Source organism: Rattus rattus, chromosome 1, assembly GCF_011064425.1.
Source record: "Rattus rattus isolate New Zealand chromosome 1, Rrattus_CSIRO_v1, whole genome shotgun sequence".
NCBI classification, from domain to species: Eukaryota; Metazoa; Chordata; class Mammalia; order Rodentia; family Muridae; genus Rattus; species Rattus rattus.
The window spans coordinates 129,836,666-129,860,428 of NC_046154.1; the positions used below are offsets into that span (position 1 = coordinate 129,836,666).

Here is a 23,763-nt window from a genome sequence, read left to right on the forward strand (position 1 = left end):
GCATGGATTAGTAGTGATTTACTAAATTGCTTTCCAATGAAACTTATTTGAACACCAAGGATAATGGGTCTATAAGGACCGGCATTGGAGTCACAGTGTGACTACATGTCTGGCATCCAGCGCTGGGAAAATGGAGGCAAGAAGCATAGGAGGTTAATGTCATCTCCAACTATACTAGGTAGTCTAAGGCCACCATGGGCTACAGAGTGAGACCCTGCCCTAAAAGCAAAAGGAAAACAGAAGTAAATGTTCTTTCATCTCAATGAGGAACAAAGTAACCTATCAATGCTAGCTCAGGAAGCCTTCTCAGAGGAGACACATGCTTGTCACCATGACTTTGGATAACCAACATTTGATGACAGGTTACACGTTGGCATGTCACAGCCTTCTGCCCTGCACACATTTGGAAAGAGCTTTTAAATGGCGGGGCAGTTGTGCGTGAGCACTTCGGATGTCTATCTTTAGAGACTCATGGGTCTATTTTTGCTTCTCAGATATTTTTCATTCGTATGCTTTCATGGCACATGGTCCATTAAGAGCATCATCTATAACAGATAAATACTTCTTAGCATCACAAAGCTTTGATGACAATTTTAACCAGAACCGTGAGACTGATTAAAACCATCCTACAGAGTGCCCCCCGCTAGAACGGGGAAGTGGCTTGGGGGTCAGAGCTATCTGTCCTCTTCTGGGATGCTACAGGAAGAACTCAGAACATGGGACATGAGCTGAGTGCCAATGAAGTACAAGTTTGACAAAAGCCTGGCAGGTCCCTGACAAGAATTGTGCTGCTGAATTCAGAAAGGTTTCTATAGGAGACTGTGGCATCAATTGACTGCCTTTTAAACTTCAGAATGTGAGGGGAGTTTTTTTTTTTAATATTATTTGTAGCTATTTGACATAGAAGAAAGCAAGGTAGAAATAACTAGAAATAATTATAGCATATCTCTATGTTCTAAGTGAAACTGAACAACCGAAATAAAGAGCTCTACATTAACATGAATTAAAAGTCATAGGCGTAACTAGACCAAGGGAGCAAATGTAATATTATTCATTTGTTCAAACCGTAGCAGATTACAATGTTGAAGTAATAATAGAGAGGCAGGCAAATATTCACAGTTGTACCAATTATACCTAAAACACGACACTTTTGTTTGGGTTCAATAACCATTACCTACTGGCAAACTTTCAAGGTTTTTGCACTTGATTTTGCATAGAGCATTGCTATTGGATTTTATTTTTCCTGGATGTTTTTCTTTTTTTTTTTTATGTGTAGAAAATTTCCAATTTAACCTTCAGAACTGAAAAAGTTCCGTTCAGAACCGAGTGCTTACATGTCGTTGGCGTAAACGAGCTGGTTCTCGGGGCTCCTTGAGTGGTCGGAGGAGGCGGCATTGCTGGGGGAGTCAGCCTAGACTGCGTCTTCACATCCACAGGTGAGTCTGGCATCGTGGAGTGCTTCTCGGTACGATCTGGGAATGGCACCAGGAACATGTTATTTCACTCCTTCGACACCCAGGAGTCGCAATGTTGCGTCTGTCTGTTTTGGGGGCACACAAACACCAAGAAACCCCACCTCTTCTATCAGTAAAACACTCCTATCTATGGGAATGTATTCTATTGTTGTTTCCAGCTGAGGCAGATGCTGTCTTGGTACTGCTCTGCGCATCGACACAACCTCACTTGGAGCCGCAGCCAACCTTAGCAAGAAGAAAACAGTTGATAGTGAACCCGCCCTGGTGGCTGAGAAGTAGTGGAAACCCAGTGTCAGTTAAGCAGTGAGGAGGTCTTGGCAGGGGCAGGCAGTTCACAGTCCATTTCTACCAGACCTCCCAGCCCCACCTTGCTTAGTTTTCTGGTCAATTAAATGAAACGAGTTATGTTCCCCAGATCCTCAATTTTGTCTGCCCTACTTGAAAAACACATAAATGCTCTGTCTACAGTAAAGTTGAGCTATTCTGTATGTAGAGCGTGGGGTACTCGTGGCCTGTCCTCTTAGTTAAAAGCTTGAGAGAAATTACTCCACTTTGTATTCTTACAACAAGAAAGTCTCAAAGTAAAAACTGATACAAGCTAAATAAGGGCATTGGACGAACCCTGTATTATCTAATGATGACCATGTATAAGCCCAAGTTGTTTCCTCCTACACCTATCTCCCTTTTCTCCCATGTACACTGGATAGTTTGAGTCTCTGCAGTCTATCTTGATGTGGAAATTCACTATGTGGGCCATCCTGGCCTTGAACCGTTTTTGTCCACGTCCTAATGATGAATGACAATGTGAACACTGGGCTTGTAAGTTTATTTTTCCCTTGATATTTCCATCTATTGTTTTAGGCTAATATAAATTTCAAGGCAATAAATTTCTTGCTGAAGATGAAATTGTTTCTGGCTTGCTGCTCTAGATCCAGTCTTCTACAAGTACACGACAGACACTCCAGAAACATTTTTTGAGGTACTCCTAAACTTTAGAGACAAAAATTTTAAACTTGTTCTTTCTAAAAAAAAGGCAAAAATAATACGCTATTCAGAACAGGATTTTTAAATTATTATGAGAATTATAATACATGATTCACAAATTTACCTGAGTCAGATATTAATAGAGCTGAAAAGATGGCTCAGTGGTTAAGAGGACGCATTGGGATCAATTCACAGCATCTATGTGGTTGCTTACAATCACCTGCTACTGAAGTTCTAAAAGGTCCAATGCCCTCCCTCTCTGACATCCTAAGGCTTGTGCATACACATGGTGCACACACACACACAGACATACACACACACACACACACACACAGATATATATATATATATATATATGGCATACATACATATAAAGTTAAAACAAGTAAGTAATTTTTAACATCAATTGTTAAATGATAATGAAATCTCAAATTACTGTTATTATAATTATTATTATAATCTTTCTTCAGAGCAACTTGCTATGGCAGCTCCCACAGCACATGCTTGCGATCCCATCACTTGGCGAACGAAGGCACGGAGGATCAGGAGTTCACGGACAGCTTGAAATACTAAGCTTGCACCTCAGACAAACAAAAGCAATTTCCTACTGGGGCCTGGTGGCATCTCCCAGGAATCCCAGCACTTGAGAGGCAGAGCCAGGGGGATTACTTTTAATCTGAAGCCACCCTGGTCTACACACAGAGGTCTAAACTCATGAGGGTTACTTAGTAATACCCTGTCTCAAAAAAAAAAAAAAAAAGAAGCATTTTCATAAGTGGTAGGGTGCAATAAAATACAACATTTTGAAAGTTGAAATAACGTTGATACCAGTTTAGGGAAAATATAATACCATGAAAACGAACTACAACCTAGTAAGTGTATTTTGCTCCTTAGTTGAGACAGCGGCTCTGTTGTCTTCCTCTCTACCATTGGTGCAAGAACACTGAATAGTCACAGGTCACGAGAAGTGTCCCGAGGGACATATTGGCAGCAGCGCAAACACAACGTGCTCCAGACTTTATCTTACTACGAAAACCATGTCTTTATCCTGCTATCCCAGGGCACGTAACCACCAGCGTCAGGAATCCGTCACTTCAGAAAAATAAACAAGTTAGGCGGGCTTCAAAACTGCTCCTTCGATAAATCCATTGCACATCTACTATCCTCAACCAACCTCAGCAAGAAGAGAATAGTTTTCTGCTCCTACTGCAGGGGAGCGAAGAGGTACAGCAGCGAACACGCTCTCCCTAAATAAAGGCAAATACTTCTGTCATGCCAAGAAAGGAAGGAGGGAGGCAGGCTTGCCAGAGTCTGCTGGAAGATAACAGTGGGAACTGCTGGTCCATCTGGCTTTCATTCTGCTAACACTCACAGGGAACCAAGAGGGAAGGCAGGCCAGATCCACAGAGCACGTGGTTGAACAGACCGAAAAAGCAAGAGCAGAGGGGGAGGGGGAAATGGGAGGCATGAAAAAAAAAATTCAATGAAGCAACAGAAGGAAAAATGAGAAACAGGGAAAAGAACAAAACAAGGAGAAAGGTCCCAAAGAGACAGAGGTCCTCAGATGCTTAATTGATACACAACTGAAACAGGACCCTGCAGTCCAGGCTACAGCCACCCACCTCAAATGACAAGAATACCTAACCTGGAAAAGCCAAGTCCTTTTAAGTGCTTACACCAAGAACAAAGGATACCCTGTAAAGCCCACCATGGGCTTCTTCAAACTTAAGAGTTAGGTTTGTGCTGAGGATAATCTTTGGAATTTCCAGCTCTGTCCGGTTCTAGAAAGATGATGGATGTAGTCATGGCTTTAACTGAGAAAGGTTCTCAATGCTAGCCTTGGACCACACATGTTACATAGTGCCTATCTAGAATAGCATTATCAAAACAGGTATGGAGGGTTTTATTTTTTTTTTAAATGTCATCAATATTTTAAGAGAAAGAACTACCCATCAACACATGGAAGGAAGGATACCACTAGTTCAAACAGGAATGGATGTGTTCTGACCTGATCTGTGTGTACATGTGCATATGTAGGATTTTTACATTAGCCAAATTTCTGTGACGGTTGGCTGCTCTGATCAAATAGTTCCAACCCAGAGGCCCTACAAACTACGACAAAGTGGGACCATATGTAAGCCATTCTGTTCTGCTCGGCACAATACACCCAGGATGGTGATAGATGAAGAAATCATCGGGCAGGCCTAACCCATGCACACAGAAACCTTCTGCAGCACAGAGATGGGAGATAAATTTGGACAATATGTTTCAAGTACGCAGAGCTCTGTCACATTTGTTTGGGATTATTTTTTCCAATGTTTTTGAAATATATATTCTTGAAACTATATAGCAAACAGCAGAAGAACGATGACTTAACCAGAGAAGCACTTCACCCTATTTCAAATTAGTAGACACAGTTAAACCAACATGAGGTTAGACGGTATCACAAGTAACTTATTTAAGTTAATGAAGATTCTACTTTTCCCGGTATATCCTTTCTTTTTTTTCAGTTACTAGAGGACAACTTAGGATACTTATTGAAAGAGTGACACAAAATGATACAAGAGAGGGAGGGAAGAAAACGAGGGGAGGGAGAAAAGGGAAGAAAAGACTGGAAAAGAAAACTGGTCAGATCGGGAAGGTAGGTAAAGTAAACGAGAGTTGACCTTACCTCTCAATGATTCCCCCAGCTTCCAGACAAGACAATCTTCCCTGGGCAGTAACATTTTTCTCACTTGGCAAATATCCACCACATATGTACCAAAGATGGTGGTGCACGGAAAGACTTACGGCATATAAAAATGTATTACTGATACCATTTCAGGGTCGGATTCGTTGCCAGGGCCCTCTAGAGGCGACATGTTTTTCATTTCCTTTTTGCTTGCTTTGTTCAGTGTAAAAAGGTATAACATAATCTGGCTTGGCACTTGTCTCACTTAAAGTGACTTCAAATAGTTCCAGGTGGGTTTGTAAGGTATGAAAGAGAGGGAGTCTACAATGGCCTTGTTTACAGGCCTCGATAGAGAAGACTGATGTAAAGGAATTCTTTCAACCATTAATAGTAAGCCCTCCCTTCGGTTAGTTATCCTGAGACTTATTTATGCACAGCAAAAATGGGGGGCTATTCTGTGTTCCTCTTACAGATGTGGTAAGAAATTGAATGAGATCGTGTGTCTAAAACTCTAGCTCGTCCCTACTCCTATTGGACACCAATACGCTCCTGTACTTTCTTATGCAGATCTCTGCCTCTTGCCAGTTCATCGAGCCTGTCACCATCAGTACAGGAGATGGCTATTGCTACTCCTGGGTTCTGTGGGGCATTTTTTGTTGGTTTTGAGTCTTTGTTGCTTCCCTCATTGCAAATGGCCCTGCCCTTATCTGCATATTCTTCACGGCCCATTAGAGCTCATACGAGTTCTCTTACAGTTTTCCTCAACTGCCCATGCACCAAGCACATCGTCTAGATTTTTCTCTTTCACCATCCATCAGTCTGTCTGCCGGAGACAGTGTGTACAAGCTACACACACGAACTACTAGAAACATCAGGTAACTTGATGGATAATTTCTCTTTTTAATTCTCCCTTCAGAGTGTATTTAATATATATGTACAGGCTGGGTGCGTGCGGTGGCACACACCTTTAATCCCAGCACTTGAGAGGCAGAATTGGGTGGACCAAGGCCAGCCTGCTCTACATATTGAGTTGTAGCCAGTAAGAGCTACAGCTAGACACTATCTCAAAAAACAAAACAAACTAAAACACACATAACTCAGTTTCTAGGATTTATGATCACTTTCCCTCTCTAAATCTATTCTCTGTATTAGAACTAGTTCAAAGCCAGGCAAATTTGGGGTTAGAGAGATGGATCCGTGGTTAAGAGGATTGAATGCTATTAACAGAGGACCCAGGTTCAATGCCCTGCATGCATGTGACAGCTCACAACTGTTTGTAACTCCAATATCTCACACCCTCACCCAGACACACATGCAGACAAAACACCAACAGACATGAGTCATACCAGCCATCAACAGCACTTGGGAGAGAGTAGAATTCAGGGACAGATGCTCCCAGATTTCTATTGGTATAATGTTCCAATAACTCATCGTAATTGAAAATACCGTAAGTCAGAAATGAGTTTAAGAAGTGCATATGAAAATCCCATAAGATGAATCAGTGGGTAAGAGTGCTTGCCGGCAAGCTTAGAGGCCTGAACTGGAAACTGAGCCATAGGATAAATGGGAGAACAGACTTCTGTGCATTATCTTCTGTCCCCCACAAGTGCCATGGCATTCACACATATACCTACACACACAAATAAATAAATAAAATGTAACTTCCAAACAATGCATTTTCTTTGCTTTTTAAAGTCAGGGTCTCTTGTGGTCCTGGCTGACCTCAAATCCACTAAACAACTGGAGGTGATCTTCACTCTTGACCCTCCCATCTCTGCCTGAAGGACCAATGGTGAGAGGAAGTCTTCACTTCCTTGACTGCTCAGAAAAATATTCAAAGCCAAACGCAGAGACACATACCTGTAATCCCAGCACCCTGGAGGCAGAGGCCACCGGGAGTTAGTGCTAGGCAGAGCTACATATGGGAACTCCATGTTTAAAAAGAAAAAAAATCAATGACAAGAAAGCAAAAAGAGGGGATAGGAAAGCGTTTAGTCCCTCTAGCTGCCTACCAATATCACGTCTGGGTACCACAGTGCACTGTATAATGTCCCGATTTGTTCCTGACATCACATGACTCACGGCTACTGCTACTTAGCGTCCTTTCCATCACCATCCCAGGAAAAAGATCAAACCTCAAACGTTAAAGGACATATCCCAAGTTGGGAAACATCTATAATATAAGACAATTATGAAGATCTGAGATCAAGTTGAACTTTGTCATTAGTTTCCTATACTTGTATGCAAGTATGAGTATATTGCTCTCCTTGTCATATATGCATCATGTCTAAATGTCACCTAAAACTCTCTTGGGCTTTTATTTTGCTTTGTTTCAGTTGGTTTTTCGACACAAGGTTTCATGAATGTATCTCAGGCTTGCTTCAAACTCAATGCAATCCTTCTGTCTCAGCATCCAGACTACTGAGATCGCAGACATGTATCACCACACAGCCCAAATTTCATGTGTCGCCAGTGATATAGGATTAAAAAGTGGGGGCTTTAGGAAGTGCTTAGGTTATGAAGGCTTTGCTTTCAGACATGACAGCCGTTCATTATAAAAGGACCGAAGAGATAGGCATGGTGGCTGTGGTCCAAATCACTTAGGAGTCTGAGAAAAAGGGATTACATGTTTGTGGTCAACCTAGGGAGTTTAAGGACACTATGTCCCAACATTAAAACAGATAAATAAAAAGTGGTGCGATATAGTTCAGTGGTAGACATGTGCCCAGTATATGCTAGGGGCTGGACTCATTCTTCTTTTGCAAATGTATAAAAAGAGCAAAAATGCAGTGGGGAGGTTCCGGGAAGAACTGCAATCTCCTTTGCACCACCACGTGAGGATAGACACACCCAACAAGGTATAGATTAGGCCCTCACTAGACACCAAGAGTCCTAAAACCTCCAGGTCCCAGCCCAGTGAAAAAGATTTCTGTTTTCAGAAATTACCCACTCTATAGTGTATTGTTATAGCAACATGAACAAACGACAAAAGCAAATGTCATGAGTATTCCTGAAACATGAAAGAACCTTATCTTTTCTCTGACCTCATGACCTCATAGAACTGCAAAAAACAATGTGTCTAACTTTCGGCATTCAGAAATCTGTTGTAGGAGGACAATAAATTCAAGGATAGACTGGGCTATGAGAAAAGACTTTCTCTATTACGATTCTCCCCTTCCTTCCTTCTCTCTCTCTCTCTCTCTCTCTCTCTCTCTCTCTCTCTCTCTCTCTCTCTCTCTCTCTCTCTCTCTCTCTCTCTCTCTCTCACTCTCACACACACACACACACACACACACACACACAGAGTCAAAAAACATTTAAAAATGGAGAAGCCATGTTGCTGGGCATGGCAGTATACAACTGTAATCCTAGCAGCTACAAAGACTAGGAAGCAGGGTCAGCAGTTCAAGGCCAGCCTGAGCCAGAGTCACAGGAGACTATCTCAAGGAGTAACAATCAAAACAAATAAAAAGCAGTTACCTTAAGGAGAGTTCCATAAATTTCATGATAAAAACAAATCGCTCTTTAGTTTAGCCCAGTCACAAACACAACAGCGCTCCAGCGACAAACTGCGCATCTCTGGCAGAGGTCACATGGTGAGCGTGTTCAGCTGCCTCCCCTATCCCACAATTCCAAAGGGCAGCTGCTCTTTGTTTTGCAGGAATTCTCTTATCTGCCATGCCTTTCAGAGGTGGGTGTTGAAATCCTGTTGAACAAGTAGTTCGAGGAAGTGCTATAGGGGAATACCCTACCTTCTAAAAGAGGAGGAAACATCCCTGTTCCTTCAATGGGGCAGGGTGGGGCTGTGCTATCCAAAGCAAAGTCTCTTCAGATCCTATCAATCTTATCCACGGCATTCTCCAGGATCTTCTACCTCAAGGTCCCAAGCACCTTGGATGGTTTGCGCTCTTTGTTCATGAAACACTATCCCAAGGGGTGAGGGGAAGCAGAGGACAAGGAAGAAGTAAGGGAAAGGGGGAATGGAAGGAGGAGGAATGGGAAGAGAGGGAGGAGGATGGGAAGGAAAGGAAGTGAAGGAGGAAAAAAGAGTAGAGTGTTGGGGTTGGGAGTCGATTGCATTACGCGGGTCGTTTCCATCCCCACTGGACAAACTGGGTACAGGGATGCATACCTGAACGCTCAGGCAGGAGGGTCAGAAATTCAAAGTCCTCCTCAACTGTGTAAGAGCTCAAAACCAGCCTCTGATACATGAGATCATCTCTCAAGAATAAAATAAATTCCATGTATCGGTTGGGGCTATGAGCCTGTGGTCACTTTTTTCTGCAGTTTGACCAGTAGGGAACCTTTGTAATATCTCCTCCTGCAGCAGAGAAACCTTCTTTGATGAAGGGCCAGAGATACCCTACGTATGGGTATCAGGACAAATACAGTTAGAAATTATATTGGTTTAGGAAAATGACAAGGGTAGTCCTTCCCCAGGGTCTATGACCTCCCTAGCAACAGATAGTTGGCCAGGTTCACAGTGCCAGGCATGATTTTCCTCCTGAGGAGTGATCCTTAAGTCTAATTAGACAGCTGTTGGTTGTCCCCAGGATAACTACTATCGCTCAAATGAAATGTCTTGCTGGGCTGGTCACTGTTATGGCTTAGACTTTACAGCTGAGTAGGATGTCTCATTGCTTTTCTCCCTTGGCATCTGGCACCGCACTTTTTGATACTATGAGAGTTAGCCCTCAGGCAGGAGACAGCCAGGCCATTCTAGTTTGATTGTTTGAAGTCTTGGGTCTGAAAGATGTGGTGTTTTCAGCAACAGTCTTACCTTCACAGGATGGTTGGCAATTGGAGGCAATATCAGTAACATATTACTGTTTTGAGAATGTCCTGATTCCTTCAACCAACAACTTGTAGGGAAGTTTCTTACACCTGATCCTGTGGGTTTTGTTAATCTCTGGTTCTTAGGGCAATATTACAACAGGTGTGTGTGTGTGTGTGTGTGTGTGTGTGTGTGTGTGTGTATGTAGAGAGAGAGAGAGAGAGAGAGAGAGAGAGAGAACTTGAGAGAGAGAACGTGAGAGAGAGAGAGAGAGAGAGAGAGAGAGAGAGAGCTTATAAGGTAATGTTTCTCGGTGGCTTTTTCAAACATCCATAGTATTATTTAGCCCTCATTCCTCCCTCGTTCCCTGTAAACCTAAGACTCTGAAAAAAAATTACTGAAGAGAGAGTTGAAAGATTTTAAGAGCCAGAGGAACAGAATGCCTATTGCTAGGTGGTGTTTTTCTAGACATTAAATGGAAGCTATACCCATGAAATCTCATTTTAACATTTCAGCTTATACACCTATGAACCATTCAGGCTTCAAACCTCCCTTTGTAAATAAGGATATAATCATCGTCACACACATATATGTTAAACAATGAGGGGTAAAAGCACTTATGGGCCCAAAAATACACCATCTATTCTTCAATGAACATACTTTATTCTCACAATTAAAAACAAGTTGTGATCATTCAAACGGTCAGGTTATGATCTACAATCTCATAGGGGACAAATCTCAGTGCATGTCTGTGAGATTTTCTACATTAGCTTGGTATGGGAAAACACACCTTATGTATGGGTACCACTGCTCCATGGGCTGGGGTCCTGGGCTGACTAGAAAGGAGACAGTGAGATGAGCACTGACGTCATCCCACTATTTCCTCACTGTGAATGCAGTGTGACCAGATGCCTCAGGTTCCTACAATGCCTGCTAAAAATGCACTGGACCCTTGAAATGTGAACCAAAATTAATGCTTCTTTCCTTAAATAGCCATTTGCATGTAAATTTGTGGCAGTAATGAGAGAATCCACAATCTACAAGCATAACTCCATAAGGATAGATCCACACTAAGTGCGAAGACATGCATATATCACATAAGATTACAATGAAAACAAGACTGCAGACTTTTCCATTAGAAAGAAAGAGAGACAAAGACTGAAGATGGAGATTTGGAAGATTGGCTTGCTATCACAGGCCAAATGCTACTTCATTTGACTTGAAAACACAGGACTACAGACCACGCTCATTAATGTTACATTCAGGGCTAGTGACACATTAGGATATACATGTTCCAGTGGAGTAGCCAGGGCCACACGTGTCAATTTAAATTTTAATTAAAATTAAACAAAGCTTAAAGTTTCCTTCTGACCATTCCAGTAGTGTCACATGTTCAACAACTGTGGCTGCATGGGGTTCATGACTACCATCTTGAAATCTTACTCCTTCATCGTCACAAAGAAGAAACTCTCAGGGCTCTGGAGTGACAAAGCAGCGGAAGTGGGATTAAGAAGGTCTTTAATCTGGACCAAACCATTCCCCAAGGCTATTCAGGTCATGCTAATCACTAATCATTGTGCACTGTTTTATGTCATAGCTACCACAAGAAAATGTGTACCTTTGAAACCCGAAGGCTAAGAGGAAGCCCACTAAGTCATAAACTCTGACCAGCAAGCGTGACAATAGACATCTTGGGTACAAGCCACTAGTAAACACCAGGGAAAGGATGATTAGTGAACACAGCCAACAACACAGGCCTCAAATGGAATTGTCAGCAGCTGGTCCAAAATCAGATAACAGCCATGGTGCATCTGTGCCTGTAATGGGCATGAAATGTGGTGAAGAAAAAAGTCAGGCAGAGACCAAGGAAAAGTATACCTCTTACTTTTACTTACAGAAACTAACTTCAAAAAATAAAAGAAAGTCGAGTCACCTCAGTTGGGGACAAGAATTGATCTTCTTTGAGAAAGGGTCTCATGGAACCCATGATAGCCTAGACTTCACTATTCCGCCAAAGATGACATTGGACTGATCGTTCCCCTGTCTACTTACCTGACTACTGAGATCACAGGATGTGTCATTACACAGTGTTATTTTCCATTCAGAAGCTTCAACCAGACCTCATGAATGCTAGACAGGCATTCTACCAGTTGAGCACTAACTCCATCCCCTTATTGTAAAGCAGTCGTCTAGCTACGTTGCACACATTAATCCAGTTTTGAATGCCAACTTCCTGAGCACAGACTTTTGTCCGATTTAAACTGCAATTCACTTGGCATTTTTCACGGTGTGTGGAATAGTAGCATCTGATTCAGGCTGTTGAATGGGCGAATGAAGAAAGCAAAGGTAGGCTGTGCCCAAAGAGCCACAGGTTTGTGACTAATCCCCAGTTACCCAGATCAGGACAAGAGATGAATAAAACAGAGGAAAGGTGTTGAGAGTGCACGCAATCCAAGGACGGAAGTTGGAAAAATAGCACAATTGGCTCACATTGAGACAGAAGTGGCCTCCAGACCAAGAGTGAACATAGGCAGAGCCGAATGGTGCTGCTAGCTCAAATATTATCTTGGTGATTTCATGATGAGAAGAAGAACCACTGGTCTTGGCAATGCTGGTAGATTCCAGTGGTTACTCATCTTCTGGAAACACCTCCTTTCATCAACAGTCGTCATCCTCATTCTTGAGTTTTCTTGTAATCACTTCTTGGAAGCAGCTCCTGGAAGCTATCAAGGTTCATATCTAGAGGATGGAGACCTCATGATTGTTGCGGTAAATATACAAAAATCTGGTAACCCTTTAGCCGGCACTGTACTTAGGGCCACAAGGCATCTGTGGTATATTTTCATCTCAGTCAGCAAAGCGTCTCACCAGCTAAGCTCCATCCCATATCACACTGCCGATGGCTACTCTCTGAGCCGGACAGCAATCTCTCTACCCACGTAGTTCCCAAAGCGGGTCACTGCCATGCCAGTTTCATACACAGACTACCTATCTCGAGGTTCTCTTAATGTGGACTCAATTAAGACACCACATGAAAGAACACACCACACAATAACCTCTGATCCAATTGATAAGATATAATTTGCCCATCTAGACAGCACAAAATCCCGTACACACCCATCCCTTAAAAATTGTCATAACAACCTGTATCTATCTATGTGCAGAGAAGAATCCTAACATCTGCCGTCATGTTCTCCCAGCTCCTTCTCCTCGCTGCCGCCCTTCTCTCCTTTCTAAAACTTTTCTCCCGCCCATCCTTCCTTCTCATCCAACGACAGGCCTCGTTCTCTCGTGTACCTGCCTTCACCTGCATAATGACATTAGTCTGCTTCTGTCGATTTGGTTTCATGTGCATTTATTTAACACTTCACCATCCTATATGAGATATGAGATAGAAGATAAAAGGGTGTCTCCTCTTTCAGAATGAGAAGGACAGACTCCTCATCTAGGCAATGAGCAACTGTTGACCAAATGACTGAGCTTACTTAGCCAGACAGAATGGCTACCTGCTATTACACCTGTTCCAGTACTTAGGAAACGAGGGAAGAGGCTGCATTGTAAATTCATAGGAAGCCAGATCACAAACAAGATTTTGTCTCAAACATAAAACAGAATAAAAGTAAACTGAACGTATCTAATAAGAAAATGACAATGTTCCAATTAACAGTAACATTAGATCATTTCAGAATGTGGAAAACATCACTATGTAAAGTTTCAATCTTCATATTCTTTAAGCACAGACAATTTTTGCTTCAGTAGCTTACTTGTTAAGGAAATGTACAACAAAAGGCTGAGACCCTGCAAAACATGGCAGCTCAAACTCCTAATCCAGTCAGTTCCAGTTACCCAGGGAATGCTTAGCAAATCAAAGCTGGAAATTAGAAGGTGTACATGGTATATAATTGTGGCTTAGCCACAGATCAGCCAACAGTAGAATCTTAACTGAGTATATCTTGGAGTTTAATTGCGTATAGTCCATGGGGGAAATAATATTAATAGGCTTCACCTTACAAGCAACAGGAACATGATCAAGGTTTTCAGCAGCCAAATGACAAGCCAGTTTCTTAGGTAGACATAGAGAAGGAAAGTAAATAATAAATATCAGAGAAGACTGGTGTGATAGTTCATGACTATTTTCCCAGCACTCAGAAGGCTAAGATAGGAAGGTTAAGTTATAGGCTAGTCTGTATTCTACACTAAGTTCCAGATCGGCCTAGGCTACACAATATGACTGTAAAGAAAGAAGAAAAGGAGAGAGAGAGAGTGAGAGAGAGAGAGAGAGAGAGAGAGAGAGAGAGAGATGAATGAATGAATGAATGAATGAATATGGAACAGGCTGGAGAGATTGTTCAGCCGTTAAGAGGACTGGCTGCTCTTTCAGAGGACCTGAGTTCAATTCCACACCCTACATGGTAGCTCCCAGCCATCTGTAATCCATTTCCAAGGATTCTGACACCATCTTTTTGCCTCTGCAGATAGCAGGCATAGAAGTGGTACACAGACAAGCATACAGGCTAAACCCCCCATGCATATAACAATATTTTTTGAAGGAAAAACAAATACACAATAGAGGAGATGGTTCAGGAGGTAAAGTACTTAGTGTGCAAGCATGAAGATCAGAATTCAGATCCACCGTGTCTACCTGTCACCAGCACAAGGTAAAGAGAGGCAGCAGATTTCTAAAGGAATCTAGCTGGCTAGACTAACTGAAGTGCCAAATGCTGAACTCAAGTGAGAGAATCTGCCTCAATATACAAAATGGAAGTTGACTCAGAAAGAAACCCAGCCTCAGCTTGCTTTTGCATGCACATACCAGTAGACCTCTAAGCACATGCATATACATGCAAATGAATGGACAAATAAATCATATTGTGTAGAACCCTAGCCCAGGAACAGGGACACAAACACCCAGGGTAGAAACAGGTACAAGACGAGAGACAAGAACTCAGACGCTGAACTTTCAGCAAGGAGGACTTGAGGCAAACATGGTGAGGTCAGGAAGCAAATCCCAGTCCACAAGAAAGAGTCACTTGGGAAAGAGACAAGGTACATTCAAGAAATCAGCACCACTTTGCCGTCTATTCATGAAACCCACGAGCGCTTGTCTTTCCAGACCTGCCACCATAAAATTATCCTGCCGCCTAAATGGGTTTCTCAACTCCATTCTGCCACATTCTTCAAAGTCATGCCACCTTCCATGCGACATTTCAGAAGCCATTGTGTTTAGAAACACATCAACCAGCTGCAGAGTACGTACCATACGGCAGAAGGTATTATCTTAATAACCCTGAGCTAGACCCATAATCCTTTTTTTATTGCTATTTAAGACAGGGTCACGATAAATTGTCAAGGCTAGCTTTGAACTTGTATGAACTGAAGTTACCAGGAAAAAAAGACACGTCTATGTCAATGATTCCTTGAGGTAAATCTCCGAGATTTACAAGTTACAAGTCTGGAGCCAAGTTAGATTGAGCCACCTTGGTTCCCAACTGGTTCAGGGTTAATGTCCTTGTGACGTATCCCCTGGAACCATGAATGTATGAATGTGACAGAATGCTAGCTGCCAACAAGGCAAGGTGATAATGCAATCAGCTGGCATCTGAAACCCGCAGCAGAGACTTCTCTTTGCTCTAATTCAGCTTCCTGACATTTCTACCGATGTATCTGAAACATGACTTAAGAGTTTCTTTTGATCTGTCACTATAAAATCCTCATGAAACTATTACTACATTGGAGTATGTTTTCTGGGACAAACCGGCTCATGTTCCCAGGCCATGGTAACTCTCATTTGGATCCAGAATAAACTACGCTATCCCTTTGAAGGGAGAGCTGTTTTTGTGTGGACACTTGGGTTCTCTTGCCTCAGCGTTTTTTTGAGCTAGAATGACAGACTTGCCTATATTCATTTTGACTGCTGTTGCTCCTTAGCGTATGCTTAAAAACAATGCAGCCAAATGTGCAGTTGTAGGTACATGGCTCTAAACCCGCTACTGGGGAGGCTGGAACTGGAGGATCGCGAGAGCCCAGGAACTCAAAGCCAAACTGGGCAGCCTATGGAGACAATTCCAAATTAAAACCAAGACTGTAAGGGCCGGGGTATTACTCAGTTACAAAGCATTTGTCCAGCTGCTTAACGAGGTTTGATTCTCAGTATAGTATAAACTTAAGAATAAATATATTCAAGGCAGGACAGGAGAGATGCCATTTGCCGAACGAACTGACTGACTACCTGAGTTTGATCCTGAAACTCATGTAAAGGTGGGATGTGAAAATAAACTCCTGTGACCTCACATATGCACACATGTGCACATACGCTCTCTCTCTCTCTCTCTCTCTCTCTCTCTCTCTCTCTCGCTCTCTCTCTCTCTCTCCATATATATGTATATATAGGTAGATAGATAAATAGAGATAAAGATTAGATATAGATGCATAAATATATACACACACACATATATATAATTACTATATTTTACAAGATATAAAGTAGTATGTAGGTATTTTATATATATATATATATATATATTACTTTAATAATAATACTTTTAAAATCTAACAATAATTTTTTAATGATCTGGAAACATTTCATCCCAGCATTCAAGAGGCTAATATTATTCAAGAGGTACAATATTATCTATTCCCAATCAGGCTAGGCTAAGTAATGGTTTCAAGGCTACACAGGTCTATCCAGTGAATCACTGGCTTAAGCACAGTTAAATTTGGGGTGGTAGCACATGCTTGACGCCTCAGCATCCACAGCCAAGGCAGAGACTGCAGCCTGGTTTGTACAGAGTTCCAGGTCAGCAAGGACAAAAAACCATATGAAACCCAATGAAACTTCACTACACCTACCTGCAGTGACTAGCTATCGTTTCAGACAGCAAGAGCAAGAAAAAGAAACACAAATGAAAAGAAAATCACACTCTTCAAGAACTTTATGTTCTTCTTTATATGGTGACTCACCATCTGCCATCTCTGTTAAGGGGGATTGAAACTTCCAGGGTCACGCATCAAACACACACACACACACACACACACAGAAAGACACACACAGACACAGACACACACACACAGACACACACACAGAGACACACACACACACACACACACACCACACACACACACACACACACACACACACACACAAACACACACAACAACACACACACACACACACACACACACACACACACACACACACACACACACACACACACACACACACACAGAGGCACAATTTACATCCTAATTATGGGATCTTGTTACTTCTTTGTTTAAAACATTGACAATAGCTTCCTTTCACTCTGAACACAGGAATCAAAATTCTCTAACTGACCTGCAGGGAAGCTCAGTTTTATCTGCAATCCTTTTTTATCTCACCGCACACCTCATTGGTTTAGTGACTTGTGAACTTCTCTGACTTCCAGGCTTCTCTCTGCCTGGAGTAAACAGTTCAGGTCAAACCCACTACATAAAGGAGGTGGCCTTGATCTCTCCCCACAACACTCTACTATAAACACTATAAACACTATTTTACCAACTACGCTGTCTTTACAGCTTACTATAATTAGGAATCAACTCTATAATTAGTTGTTTTCCTAATGTCTCCCATCAGATTGGAAAGTGTCACAAGTCAAGGCACAGGTTACATTATAATTGTGAATCAATTCAATCCCGAAACTTATAACAAGGTATTCCGTCATAAAGGTGAATAAGGATGTTTTTATTTAAAAATACAGATGTGGAGGCTGAGAGATGCCCAGTGGTTAAGAGCTTGCTGCTCTTACAAAAGACCCAGAGTTTAGGGCTCAGATCCCACATCAGGCAACTCACAATCACTAAGTCCAGATTTCGCTATTCTAACACTGTCCACTGTCCTGTATTGACCAACAGGCACACATGTGGTGTGCATACATACAGGCAGGCACTCAAACATTCATACAAAATAAAAATAAATAAATCTCTAGAAATACTGACTTAAAGGGAGACCAGAGCAGTGGAGTTCGCTACTCCTCTTGTGTTACCTTAATGATAAAAATAACAAAAGGATAGTTGTCAAAAACATCTCTCATCTGAATCACTTAGACTTCACTGACTCCAGTCAATATCACTCCTCCCACATAGCTCCAATGGAAAGATAAAGCCAGCTGGGCCTGATGGTGAATACTGTAATGCCTGAATTACGAAAGCATAGGTTGAAGGATCTCAAAATCAATCAGTCACACAGGATGGGAGAGATTCCATCTCAAAATACTCATAATATCAAAAGCTTGGTATAGCTTCCATAGCAGAAAACTTCTTAGTACATATCCCGTAACCCAAGCACCAGAGAAAACCAACCACCAACACAAAAACAAAAAGCAAACAACCTTAGGAACTTAGTAAGCTGGATTGCATTTTTAATTGTAGGGTCTTTTTTTATTTCCTTTTTGGTTTCTGCAATGAGTCATCGTCACTCAATGGTGTGCTGTTTAGTCCCCATAAACATATACACAATTGTAATTGCTGTTGCTTAACTGCTTTATTATACTATAAGCAGAATATGCAGGATTTTTTTCTCAGTTTCCCTTATCTGATGAGACTTGGTTTCACACCCTAATATTTGACCAGTTTTTGAGGGTCCATGGGCTGTTGAGAAGAACATTTGTTCTTTGGTGCTTGGGTAAAATGTTCTATAAATATATCTTAGGTCCACTTGATTTTTGGTACCAGTAGCTGCCAATGCTTGTCCGTTTAGTATTTGGATGTCCAATCCATTGTCTTTTTTTGTTTGTTTGTTTTTTGGCTGCCTACTATTAACTCCATGGGCTGACCCTACCCCTGAAGACACACTTTGGTTGCAGGACCTAAAGAAATCAGTCCCACGCTGACCAGGAAACTTGCCCTGCTGGGAGCTTTGATACCAGGAGGGAGCTATGCAGGCTGCTGGGAGGCAAAAGACATGAGTGGCCTTATCTAGTGCTGGACCCCACATAATATAATATCTATCTGCCAAGCAAAATGTGCCACAAGTAAAATGGTGACATAACTGTCACCAAGGTAACCAATTGCCTTCTGTATTGGATTTGAGACGTGCTCCACATGAAAGAATTAAATCTTGGTCCTGTTAACCTGGTACCATTGGCCAAAGGCCTTAGAAGGGCTTATCTTGTTTGGTTAGATGGACAGACTGCCAAGCTGTCTTCTAAATATTTATGTTTATCCCATTGATTTGTGCTGCTCTCAGTGAAACACTCCTGCCATTCTCTTGCTACTTCGCCAGCTGCCTTCAGTGTTCATCCTACTGTCTCAGCCTCCTTTGATCTGTGCTCTACTTCTTATGCCTTTCCTGCCATTCTCTCGTTACTTCGCCAGCTGCCTTCAGTGCCCATCTTAATGTCTCAGCCTCCTTTGATCTGTGCTCTACTTCTTATGCCTTTTCTGCAGTGGCGGTTCAATGAACTGGGATCTGGCGCCCTTTGCCTTCAGACTGGCTGTTTCCCTGACTCAGGTGTTCACACCTCTTGCAGCAAGCTCTGCCAGGGACCAACTCTCCCAAGGGCCAGACCCAGTGATCTTAATATTTGCTTTAGTGCATCTCTCTGGATAGCCACTGACAGGCTAATTTAGGACCAGATCCAACCCTTCCACTGGGATTCTGCAGCCTCGTCATTTATTTCAGTTCTAAACTTTGTACCATTTTCCAAGCAGCCGATTGAGCTCCAAGCCACAGTCATCCTCCTGGACTTCATGATTCTTCTCAGTTCAACTCATCCCAGTATCTCAGCAGTTCCACTCTGCTGCCATAAAAGTCCTTCCTCACTCTACCACAGATGAGTCCTTCACAACCTGTTCAGGGGCTGTGCTGTTACCCCCACTTCCCCTCAGCTCTGCCCAAATCCTTCTTCACATTTGGAGCAAGTGTTCCAAAACGGGACTTTCACAAAATCAACACTTAAACCTTGTACAATTAAACAGATTACCAGGAAGAAAATGGGGAAGGAGGGGGCTCCCATTTTCGACTTTCAACTCCCAATAATGATCCTGAAAAGAGTTGTTACACTAAACCATCTGAAAGAAATAACATTTTCAAGCTACGCCCTCTATCCCTATTCTGTATATACTACAATACTTATACTATGCCAGTCAACTTTTTTTTTCTGGAAGTTACAGATGTTTGAAAAGTTAATTTGAACTAACTATGGCAGCACGCACCTATAATACCAGCACGTGAGCTAGCATGGGGAAAGGATACTGAGGAGAAATTCAAGGTCAGGCTCAGCTACTTAATGGTAATAAGCGTAACGAGTTCAAGGCCAGTCTGTACTACATAACACCATATCTCAAAAGCAAAACAAAACAACAACAAAAAAACCAAACAAAAAACCAAAAAACAAAAGAAACTTTTAAGGAAAACTTTGAAGGTAAATTATAATAAATTCAGCTTAATTTTACAGTAAGTCATAATTATGCATGATGATTTAAAACTGCATGATAAAATTACAATTTCAATTATCTTCTGCTAATGTAAAATTGGATAGCCAAAACAAAAACCAACCAAACAAACAAATAAAAATCAAACAAATATACTGAAACAGGAAAATAAGTTGCCAGTATATGATAACGGTGACTTCTTGCCTAGTATGCTGGAACACCCCTGTCATCCTAGCACTTGAGAGGCTAGGGCAAGAGGGTCATGAGTTCAAGGCCAACAAACAACCTTATCTCAAAGATAAAAATATTTTTAAAGACGAAACAACAGAATGGACTTCTTGGATTATGGCTCAGTGGCTAAGTGGACCTGCTGCCCTTGCAGAGGACTTGAGTTTAGTTTCCAGAAGCCACGCTAGGTCATTCACAACCACTAATAATTCCACTTACTGGGGCTCTGACTCCCGATCCTGGCTGCTGATGGTCGCTCCACTCACATGTGCATATGCTCACATAAGGAAACATGCATTCACATGTAATCATATTCACCGATCTATCCACAGATAGAGAAATAGAGATATGAGGTAGAGATAGAAGTAATTTTAAGAGCTCTTTCCAGAGTTCATGCTTATAATCCTAGTAATCAAGGAGTAGAGGCTTGAGAATCAAGGTACAGGTTCATCCTTAACTACATAGGCAACTCAAGGCCAGTCTGAGCTGCTACAGTGAGACTCTGTCTCAGAAGACCAAATGGAAGGGAAAAACAGAGTGAGGAACAGAGGTGGGAGGGATCGAGGGAGGGAGGGAGGGTGGAGGGAGGGAGAAAAGGAGGGAGGGGAAAAGAGGACTTCTTTACAGTAAGTCATAAAATGTCTTACATACTACTAGACCACGATTTTTAAGTGACTCCCACAGCAGCCTCCACCATCCCCACCTCGCCCTCCATGCTTTCAGTTATCCTCATTCAGGCAGTAAATAAGAGATTCTACGACCAGACCCATCATAAGTTCTAAATGGTGAGGCCTTCCAAATAGGATGCGATCTGTCACTCTTCAGTTACATCCCATCCTGAGCCACCCAGATACCAATCATCCCTCTGAGGAACAAATCCAGGCTGCTTTTGCTAACTACCCAGTAGTCACTTAGCCATTTTGGTTATCAGATTGACTACTTAAACTCTCGGTACCCTCAGGCCTGAGCATGATGCTAATTCATTCCCTTCACTGCTGCTTATGCTAAACAGTCTTGTCCCAAAGCATCCCGGGAAGAGCAAAGTGCAAGGTATTTCACTAACACCAGTCCCATACTTCTGTTATATCATTATGACTATTTAATCAATAGTCATTTTTACCATGTAACCATACCTAGTTTCTAAGTATATGTATATGTATATGTATATGTATATGTATATGTAAAAAATACAGTGGAAATAAACAGAGCTGAGTAGAAAGTGACAGTCAGGTATCCACTAAGGTTCAGGGAACACATCTCCCATGGGTAAGGCAGAACGTTGGATACAAAATCATGCACTTCCTTATGAATAAAAATTGTTATATAAATAACAAAACATAAGAGCCAAATCTGCCTACAATCTTACTACCCTGGAATCAGACACACGAGCTACATGGTAAATGGGGGGACAGCCTGACTACAGAGACTGCTTCATTATGTAGGCTAGAAAAATGACTCAAGGTAAAGGTGCCTGTCATCCATGCACCATGCCAAGATACACACAAGCGCGCGCGCACACACACACACACACACACACACATACACACGCACACACACACACACAAATATACATTTTAAAAACCAATGTGTACATGTACATATACTTATATATTTATTAAGTCTTAGAATAAGGAGAACTAATAGTAATATTTTTTTAAAAGACACATGCCCAAAATGTTACAAGTAAATGTATAACAAAGTAAGCATAAACTCTAAACCAAGAAAAATATTTTTTGGTACGTGACAGTAATGGATCTATATTCTTGATCTACGAGAAATACAAAATGCCCAAAAGTAATACAAAAAATAAATAAGCCAAACACATGCAATGGTCCACACATCTAATTATAGTCCCAGCACATGATGGGATGAGGCTGGAGGACCAAAAGTTTGAGGGTAGCCTGGGCTACTGCCAAACAAACAAAAACACCTCCACTAAGAGCATAAATGATGTTCAGTCCCTTGGAGAGAAAAAAAACATAACCACACAGGGGTAGAGATAGGCAGATTTTTAATTTATTTAAACACAATCAACTTTTTACATGTAATAAAATAATACATTTATAATTATAATATGATTATTAGTTATATAGCACAAACTGTCACTTTGCCTTATTTCTGTAAAACGATGTTTCCTACAGGACAGCCACCAGGCAGTAAGTGTAAATTGTCTTTAAATTACATACACATATCATCTAGTGCACCAGTTACACTCTTCAGCAATCATTACCAACCATTAGCACCATGTATTCAACAGTGTTTGTGACAGGAAGACTGACAGCAAGCTGGCCATCCACTCCAGGCCTGTTCTGGCTTTTTAAAGTTACAGTGCTCAAGGGAAGCAACCTCAATAGGGAACAAGAGTCATCTAAGGGTGGAAATGGTGGAAAGCCCAACCCAACTACAGAGCAAAACACAGCGACATGAATGTGCGTACAGAGAGATCTGAAAAGCACATCAAATGGGGAAAGACATTACAGCGGGACATAGTTCATAGGATCCTGGACCTGTTTTATGATAACCACTATTTATTAGATAAATACAACAGCAAAACAGTCTGAAGGAATGTCTGTAGAGACCTGAGTGTGCTACAATGAGGTGGCGCATTCCAGTCTACTGTCCAAGTCACATGGCAGAACGCCTTGTTAACGTGCGGGATTGTTTTCATGTTTCCTGTTCTACTTTTAACTCTCCATGTAATTCTGAGACCCTTAGTTCTTGCCACCTCGGAATCTCCAGTGAGGGAGGAAGAACCATGTAATCAAATCATGTGATCACATCATGCCATTCTTCTTCCTAGCAGCAGCCTATTCCTTAATGTGCACTGTGCAAATCAGTATGCATCTTAAGACTGACTGAGGTAAAATCTCACACGCCCAGATTTTCTGGCAATAAAACTGTCTGGCAAGGATTTTGCATGGTTGTGGGCTTTTTTTTGAGACTGAGTATTATGTAGCCTCTGTGGCCTCAAACTTGCTACTCAGCTGAGGTTGTCCTCGACCTCCCAATCTTCCAGTCTCTAACTCTAGAAGACTAAGACTCTGAGTATGTATAGCACACTTGGTTATCTGTGGAAATATTAAGGAATGTATCTCCACCAACGTTATTAGTTTCAGACAATAGTAGTGGGAGGTTAGATTTAAGGCAACCTGAAAGAACTGAAGGGGTCCAGGATGTCAGATTCAACAGAGACCCCATGTCCATTTGAATTCATTTTTGAA

The 23,763-nt window shown here is 41.8% G+C and overlaps 1 protein-coding gene across 6 annotated transcripts in view; it reads right to left on the reverse strand.

Moving 5' to 3' along the window:
• Positions 1 to 23,763, reverse strand: part of Runx1t1 (RUNX1 partner transcriptional co-repressor 1) — a 145,062-nt gene that overhangs the window by 55,879 nt on the left and 65,420 nt on the right. For all 6 annotated transcript variants that reach the window (XM_032905663.1, XM_032905653.1, XM_032905691.1 and 3 more), the window contains one exon: positions 1,335 to 1,472. In XM_032905663.1, coding sequence (XP_032761554.1) covers positions 1,335 to 1,472 — 138 coding nt within the window. The remainder of the gene's footprint in view (positions 1 to 1,334; positions 1,473 to 23,763) is intronic.